General features: G+C 40.4%; 1 protein-coding gene across 2 annotated transcripts; it reads right to left on the reverse strand.

The window, feature by feature from the left end:
• Nucleotides 1-2,325: 2,325 nt before the first annotated feature.
• Nucleotides 2,326-7,703, reverse strand: PPDPFL (pancreatic progenitor cell differentiation and proliferation factor like). Of its 2 annotated transcripts, none has more exons than XM_083748140.1 (5): nucleotides 7,142-7,703; nucleotides 6,104-6,207; nucleotides 5,321-5,413; nucleotides 4,990-5,089; nucleotides 2,326-3,767 (listed from the first exon to the last, which is right to left on the reverse strand). In XM_083748140.1, the coding sequence occupies exons 2-5, from the start codon at nucleotides 6,156-6,158 to the stop codon at nucleotides 3,755-3,757; spliced, it is 261 nt and encodes an 86-aa protein (XP_083604266.1). In that variant the 5' UTR covers nucleotides 6,159-6,207; nucleotides 7,142-7,703; the 3' UTR covers nucleotides 2,326-3,754. The 2 variants fall into 2 exon arrangements, with proteins under 2 accessions (XP_083604266.1, XP_083604267.1); XM_083748141.1 differs by having other exon boundaries at nucleotides 6,104-6,168; nucleotides 7,142-7,463.
• Nucleotides 7,704-8,359: the final 656 nt, after the last annotated feature.

Consider the following 8,359-nt stretch of genomic DNA (forward strand, 5'->3'; position numbering starts at 1 on the left):
CCTTGTTAGCACTAGGGAAATCATGCTTTAGCTGTAGCTGTGCAAATACTGCAGCTCAAGCATATCCATAGACTTGAGCTGTTCTGGTGATAGCCTGTGCCTAGCGATTTACATACACAGTAAGCTGTACTTTACAAATCCATATTGCAGAACATTTTTCACTTCATACGTTCCCCAAAGAAGATAGCTTGACCTTGTCAACAATATCACAAATAGGTCTGAAATGAAAATGTTATTTGTGGCCTTTATCAGCCCGTAAGCTTGAGGAAGGATAAACCTAAACTATTGCTACTTCGTTTGATTGCCACCTCATGAGAATGTTGTTGGGGTTTTTTAATGGTAGGATAAGAGATCTGTAAAATAAATGAATTGCTACTGACTTTTTTCCATGGGTTTTTCTATCCTTTATCCAGGATGATGTACATAGGGATGTTTCTTTTTATTTACAATCACCTTGTGAGATTGATTAGGCCAACGTATAGTGATTTCCCTCGAATTACTCATCAAGTTTCATGGCTCTCTTGTCCATTGAGCCTTCATTACTGAATGCAGACTCCATTAAGGTGTTGGTTACATAAAGATCAAACCTATCCATTCTTAAGGAAATCAGCCCTGAGTGCTCACTGGAAGGACAGATCCTGAAGCTGAGGCTCCAATACTTTGGCCACCTCATGAGAAGAGAAGACTCCCTGGAAAAGACCCTGATGTTAGGAAAGATGGAGGGCACAAGGAGAAGAGGGCGACGGAGGACGAGATGGTTGGACAGTGTTCTCGAAGCTATGAACGTGAGTTTGACAAACTGCAGGAGACAGTGGAAGACAGGAGTGCCTGGCGTGCTCTGGTCCATGGGGTCACGAAGAGTCGGACACGACTAAACAACAACAACATCATAAAGGTATTAATATGGTTAATATAATATAGCTCCCTTGCAAAGCTACTTGACACATGCCTGCTGTTTAGTGAGAAGAGGATGCTGGCTGGACTGATCCAACAGACTCTTTTTACTTAAGTCAACCTCTATACACGGTTAAATTCCTTGGTCAAAAAGCAGTATTGATATGAAATTGTCCAACAGCAGTACATGTCACAGCCTTTTCTCCCTATACACATAAAAATGTAATGTTGTTGTCACACTGCAGTGTGTAGCCACACCAGCTCCATCATGATGACAGAGTGGCCGGCAGCACAGGTGAGCTGTTTTAACTGAGGATTAGGAGCACTTCATAAACCACCCTGTGAAGTGCTTTCCCCCTCCCTCGTTAAATGCAGCTACAATTAGCTTACGGGCTTGGGGTAGGCTAGGAGGTGATGGTCAGTGAGATGTAAAAAATGGGTGTTTATTCAAGTATAAAGGAAGGGCAGGCTGGTCGGGTGTGAAGGAAGGGGGGAGCTGGCAGATAGGTGAAGCTAGCAAGCAGAGTGAGTTGGGGCAACAGTCTCCAGTTATTTATACAGTATTTCTTTCATCAGTCCCCTGCTGGTCTTTCTTTGGGCACTTGCAATGAATTCAGAAGTGGCTTGTTTATTACTTTATAATAAATTAGATTTTGGCCACAGAACTGGCTTGTTTTAACATACTCTCCCATAACCTTTTATTCTTTTACATTTGTGGTGCTCTACTTTCTGTCAACTGCATTATTGATCAGAACATCAACTGTCCCTTTATGTGACAAGCTTTTTTATGGTCTGGATAAAGATCATATTAAATCTTTATGACACCTATAATGTTCCAGTGGATAAGTGAGTAGAACAGAATGTTTTGATTGTGGTTGTACTGTGTATCATGTAAGGAGCACAACCATAGCTCAGTGGTAGAGCAGCCAAAGTTCAGTCCCCAGCATCTTCACGGTGCACTGGCAGAAAATCCTGTCTGAAAATCTGGAGAGCCACTGCTGGTCAGTGCAGAAAATACTGAGGTTGATAGACAAACCATCTGACTTGGTGTAAGGTAGAGCTTCCTATGATCCAATACTCTCAGTGATTGTTAACTGCTATAGAACAAAAACAAAACCCTGATCTGACACAATAATCAGTTGTTGGAAATGCCAATGAGCACTTAAAAATGGCAAACCCATAATTAAGATTGTAAGGTAAGGACAAACAATAGAATCCAAAGCATGTAGAGAAGCCCTGACAGATGACTTTTTTCTTTTTTAAGAAAATCATCTTTGGGATGGAACATTTTTAGCAGAGAGTTGGGGCAAGGGAGATTGCTTAACCTACTAATCATTTTTTGTTGTTCTTCTGATTTCCCCTAAGTTGGTCCAACATTCCAGGTGCATATTTACTATGAATGGCTTCTAGTTTTCATGATCACAAGGCATATATATTTATCAAGCTTTATTAATATAAAACTTAGTAAAAAAAACCAATTAATTCTCTACATTAAGACATGGCTCTGACAAATACTATACAAAATCTCTGACAATACCATACAAAATCTTTTTACATGTACAAAGATGAATAAACTCTAACAAAGTGAGTCCAGATTAGAACAGACATTTTTTCCTTTACATTCTGCCTTACTCCTTTTTGCCATTTACTTACCCTACACTCATCAATTTTCTCTCAGATTTAGTTTTTTTAAAGCATCACATGTCTAGGCATGGTAAGCAGTGTAAGAGCAAAACAAGCATGGTGAGCACACACACACACATGGTGTCACAGAAATTTCTGTAGATAAGTATTTCAGCATTTTTAAAGTTTGAGAAAAATAAAAGATGCCAAATGAAAATGTTGCAGCATGGAGACATTGATATTTAAATTTGCATCATATAGCAATCCCATCTCTTCATCTGATGAGACTGTATACATACTCTTTAGAGTTGGTGAAAGTGGAAATCTGACCAGAAAGAATCAATGAACAATCAAAGTGTCAATGAAAAATCAAATACTTTGGTTCAGCTCCTTACATTATTTACTTACATTAAGGCATATATCATCTAGATGTGGTGTAAATTGCACTCTACATAGCTGATGTTGGAATAGGAGATTCTAGTAACACTGGTCTTGAACTGAGTTCCAATTAAATAAGCAGGACTTACTCCCATGCAATATGTTTAGGTTTGGCAAATACAATTCATTTATTTGATGAAATCTTCCATAAATGAAGAAGCTTTTACTAGATTTCTTCTAAAACTTAACATCTACATTTGGCATTTTCGAACAAATTTTGTCTAAACATAATTTAAGTGTGAAGTGAGCTAACAATCTAAATTTAAACCTTGGGACAGACTGAGATTAAGTTAGCTGAATTTAGGTCCTAATGAAGTCCAAGGGGCAAATTTGTCATAACTACTTAAGTCCCATTGAAACCAGTAGGGACTAATTGCAACTGTCTGGATCAAGTCTCTTAAGGCTAAGAAGACAGAGTGTGCTTGAAGACAAAATAACATTGAATCATTTTGCCCCAGACAGTCTGCAAGAGCTTTTTAATTTTGCAAAGGAAAGGCTGGATAATTAGCAGACACTCCAGCCTAACAAGTCTTTGCATTTGCATTCTTCCAATGATATAGAAGAGTCATTACGAAATGTAGAACACCTGTTCAGTATCAAAAACTCTGCGGCAGACATGGAAACTTCAGTGGCTGCCTTAAGAATAAACTATGGATAAATCCTTGGAAATCTGCATTTTTCCTGCAACGGAAGTTTCAAGCAGTTTGTTTTCTTCACACAACTGAATGCAGCCACCTGGAAGACCTCAAGTCTTTCAAGAAGTGAGTCTGTGGGTGCAACATCATTGTAGGAGTCCAAGTCAGCTGTTAGCACTGTCAAAAAAATAAGAATAGACCTTTTATCAAAGATTGCTGTAAAGAGTTATTGACAAGTTTGACTAGAAACCAGAACTGCAGATCAACCTAAGATTCAAGTCTAAGATTCAAATCTTACATGATCTTGGAAATGTCAAGTTTTTAACTTTGCTTTGTTGCTTGACAATACAGATCATAAATGGGAATTCTCCTTTAAATCCCCTCCCCCAAAAACAGTAAAGAAAAGAAACTACGTTTGCACACCAGCTGTGAGAAGATAATTTCTCTGGACAACTAAAGAAGTGCTTTTGTTTCTATACATAATAAGCTAAGCTCTACAGAAAACATTTTTTAAATCTGTTTCCCATAAAACCGGAGAATGCAAATGAAAGATTCCAGTCTTATTGCTTTTTAAAATAGATTTGTAATATTGTTTTGACTTGTAAAAAAAAAAGTTCTTGTAAATGGATATTAGCTGACTGCAGATTTGTATATATATTAAAGTCCATATAAAACTAAAGTCCTGGAAAATTAAGTTACAGAGGAAGCACATTTCCTCTGGAACAGACTTGAGGCCCTTTCAATGTTTTGGAATACAACTCCCATGATCCCAGACCATTGGTACCAAGTTGGGAGAAGCTGATCTGCAGCAATGGAGTGTACATAGCTATTTGATGTAACACATTAGATATGTTTTAAATAAAGTAACAGGGATGAAATAAATGTCATTTTAGGGTGTCTATTACAAGCATACTTGCAACAGAATCCTATGAATGTGTACTCAGAAGTAAGGCCTATTAAGTTTGGGACTGCGCTCTAAGGATGCTGTTACCAAAAGAAACCTTGTGGGTGGTTGAAAAGCCTAACAAGGAGCTACAGATAATTGACTGAACTTTAATGTCAAGCACCTGAAACCTGTATGGCAACCTTCACATAGTTGTCATTGTTCTATGGTCTGGTTCACTAACAAAAGATCACTGAACATATTGACAGCCAGTGGGCAATTTAATAACCTCCCACTCCACTAAAATAAATTGGCCTATACTTGCCATTTTTAATAAACCAGACCCACGCATTTCAAGAGGAGCTATTCTAAGTTTAAACAAAAATCAGCATCAGAGCAATCTTTGCAAATCTCCTTTCAACATAAAAGTGGTCATATTAACATGAGATTCCCCTAAAGCCAAAATAATATTAATTCAAATGAATCATGTCCCCCCAGAAGTGAAGCAGATCTTACCTGCTGGCTGACAATGTTTTCCTGCCTACATTCTGAGGCATGGGCTCACAGTGGAAGAAGCTTTTTATCCACCAGCATCTTTCAAACACGTCAGGTAACCCTATAAAAGCATGCACATATGGAGCTGGTGAATAATAAAAACCAAAGCGACAAAAAAAGCTATTAATTTTAATGAAGCAACAATACCAGAAAAGGCAAAGCATACTGTAGTCTTATCTGAAAACATATTAGAATTAAATGCACAGTTGGGTCTGGCGGGTCAAATGATTCCCATTAAGTATGCTAAACTTTTCTGGATGTTAGCTATTAATTTAAGTAAGCGTCACAATACCATGATGTGCTTTTTCCAGGTCCAAGGAGTTTGTGGGTTCAGAGCAGCAAGATGAACTGCTTGAAGAAACACTAGAGTCAGAATTCAGTCGTGCTGTGTGTGAAAAAGAGAGCCTACATTACATTTGGGGAAATCAAATCAGTATCATACAAACCAGTGTTTAAGGTTCAAAACACCTTCAATTACTTTTAAAGAAACAACTCTTAAAATGTAACAAATGGTTAGTAAACACATATCTGTGCCTATTGTTTCAAACAGTGGCTAATTTTTTACACTTCTGTAAGCAAACGTTAATTGCAAGGAATCAGGTTGCATCATATGACAGCAAGGTAGTATGATTCAAATGCATATACATTCAAATAAGACTGAGATTAAAAAGATTATTTCAATATTAAATGTTTCTTGGGGAAACGAAAGGATTCCCTCAGGAAGAGTCATATAAACAGAGCTAGTTTTAAGGGCAGGTGGTCCAGGAAACTGCTGGGGGAAATCAAGTTTGGTGGGCAATATGTTCCAGTTAGGGGCACCTGCCACAGGTTAGATAACAGGAATAAATAATGCATGCAGAAATTGGCTACAAATACAATTAAAGATATTCCAGAGCTGAGCAAAAGGAGGGGTGAAGCAAATATACCTCTTGCTTGTGGTGCTTTAAAATCTAAGGCCAGCCCTAAACATGAATAATGAAACCCATACTAGTATGCATTCTAAACATGTAGCTGTCCGTACAGAAACAAACATTTTGAGATTATGTTAGTCCTCCTTTCAAGGCAGAAAACTTACTTCTGTAGTACTGGTTCTTTGCCAGAAGGCACCCAGCAGAAGGCACAGCTGCCATTGCAATGGTTCTGTCCAGTAACAAAAAGGCAAAATTTATGTAAGGATACCTGCAGGTCAAAAGAAAATAGGGAAGTTGTAGGTTAATTTGCTAAACCACAGCATAGAGATCAGATCTCTACAGTACTGAGAACTGTATACTTGCACTATAAGATTATAGACCTTATACTCTATGGGTCTGAGTTTTCTAGGGACAGGGGGAAGATTCTTGTAGATGGAAGAATGTGTGGATCTTTCCCACATGTGCCCAAACTCCTGAGGTTTATGCTCACTATATGAAAATAAATCCCTCAGATTATATTGCACCTTATCACTGAGCTCAGGCACTTGCAAATGAATGCTTTTGCAACTGTTGGGAGCATTTAAAAGTCAAGAGATGGCCATACAGAAAGCCAAATCAGACGATTTGTTCATCCAGCCTTATATTGCCTGGCTTCGATTTAGAGCTGGCAGCTTTCAGCTTTCACATCATATCCTACCTTAAACTGAAAATGCCCAGGCTTGGGGCCTTCTGTGTGTGAAACATGTCCTCTGCTTCTGAGCCCCAGCTTGGGTCTTCTGTGAATCTGCAGATCCATCATCAAATTGCTCACCTTATGTAAAGGAGCTACTTTCCATGTTGGCAACAACCCACTGACTATGAATGTGCATGTGCTATTTAGGATCAGGTGCTTAGAGATTCCAACAGCCCAACTAAGATTTATATACCAGCACTGCAAAAGCTTTGCAACCTGTTAAGATTCTTCAACTCAATGCCATAATGCAGAGAGGCATGTCTTGCATTGCCTACTGATAGAAACTCACATCCAGTCAAGGAAGTGCAATCTCTACGAACCCGCTTGTGGTATTATTACTTCAAATCATGAGATGCGAAAAGCAAACTCCAGAAGGCACTTTATTCCTGCAGAAAGTTTGGGCATTCGTTCACGGAATCCCAAGCGGGGAAGGAGAAAACTAGGCATGCACATGATCAGTCTAGATTACCTGTTGCTTTCTTTCTTCGCAGAGATCAGCAGCCACGTCGCGCTTCTTTTTTGCCCTTCAGAGAAACACAGACCTCGCCACAGTCCGAGAAAGCAAGCTCGCTTTCACTGCCCTCCTCCTCTCACGCCTCCCTTTATATAGAGGAGCCCTCGGCGACGGAGCTGAAATTTGACCCGACAGGCGGCGGGGTGGGGGGAGCGGAGGCCGTCGCGCGCAACCGAACTCACTTGGCGCGCTGCCGGCTTGTCCTCCTTCAACCCGGGTCGGGCCAGGCCTGCTCAAGTCCCCGGATCCCCTAGCAGCAGCAGCAGCAATAACAACAACAATGAGGCGCCCGCCCTGGGCACGTGCTGCCCCTCTGGCTGGCCGGGGAGGAGCGCGTGCTCCGCAGTCGCCCTTTGCATCGGCGGCTGAGGGGAGCGCGCCTTCGCAGCTCCTCTCGCTGCTTCAGGGCCCCGGGGGGTTTTGGCGGGTGGCAAACGGAGCTTTGGACACAATAGTTGCTTTCCTCCAGAGGATTAAGCAGCAACGGGCTTAGCCGTCGAATAGGAAGGGCACGCTTAAAAAAAACAACAAAAACAAAACCGTGTTTCTAGAGCGCTGCTTGGCAGCGTTGCCCTTTGCAAACAGTCCAGGTGCAAATCTCTCTGCTCGGAGGGCGCCAGGCGTGTATTTATGCTGCATTTTATAGACTCATAGAAATGTAGAGTTAGAAGGAAATCAGAAATGTCATCTCCAATGCAGGAATCATATCTGAGCCATCCATGGCAAATGGCCTTCCATTTTCTGTTTAAAAACCACCATCTTCCAAAGTCACTGTGGAGCAACCAATGTTACTGTTTTATTCTTTTTTTGTAAACGGCTTTGAGGTTTTCTGCAATCAAGTGGTATATACATCTTATGAAGTAAACAAAAGAAATCTAGTGGGGGGGGGGGGACAGATTGGTAAACTCATAACAATAACACAAAAATGTTCCAGCCATCTTCAAACAGAACAAAAGTTAACACCAGGAAGGTTGACGGACATGACTGAGTCTTTAATGCTTCCCAAAGCCTGAAGTACAGCCACCTGCCATAGCTCAACTGGGAGGGAGCTTCAAAGGTGTGGAAACACCACCAGAAAAAGGGTCGTCTCTTTCATGGTCCCCTATTTCAAACAGCAAAATTATGAAATGTCCTACTGCAAATGTAGTGATGCCACCCAAGTGAATACTGTTA

The sequence above is a fragment of the Podarcis gaigeae genome (genome assembly GCF_964106915.1).
Source record: "Podarcis gaigeae genome assembly, chromosome: 7".
Lineage (NCBI taxonomy): Eukaryota > Metazoa > Chordata > Lepidosauria > Squamata > Lacertidae > Podarcis > Podarcis gaigeae.

Excerpts from the sequence above, each read along its gene's own strand:
- PPDPFL (XM_083748140.1), bottom strand. The coding sequence starts at position 6,158 with ATGGCAGCTGTGCCTTCTGCTGGGTGCCTTCTGGCAAAGAACCAGTAC. Across the intron at positions 5,414-6,103 it reads AAAGAACCAGTACTACAGAA|CACGACTGAATTCTGACTCT; the intron begins GTAAGTTTTCTG and ends TTTCACACACAG. Across the intron at positions 5,090-5,320 it reads CCTGGAAAAAGCACATCATG|GGTTACCTGACGTGTTTGAA; the intron begins GTATTGTGACGC and ends ATGCTTTTATAG.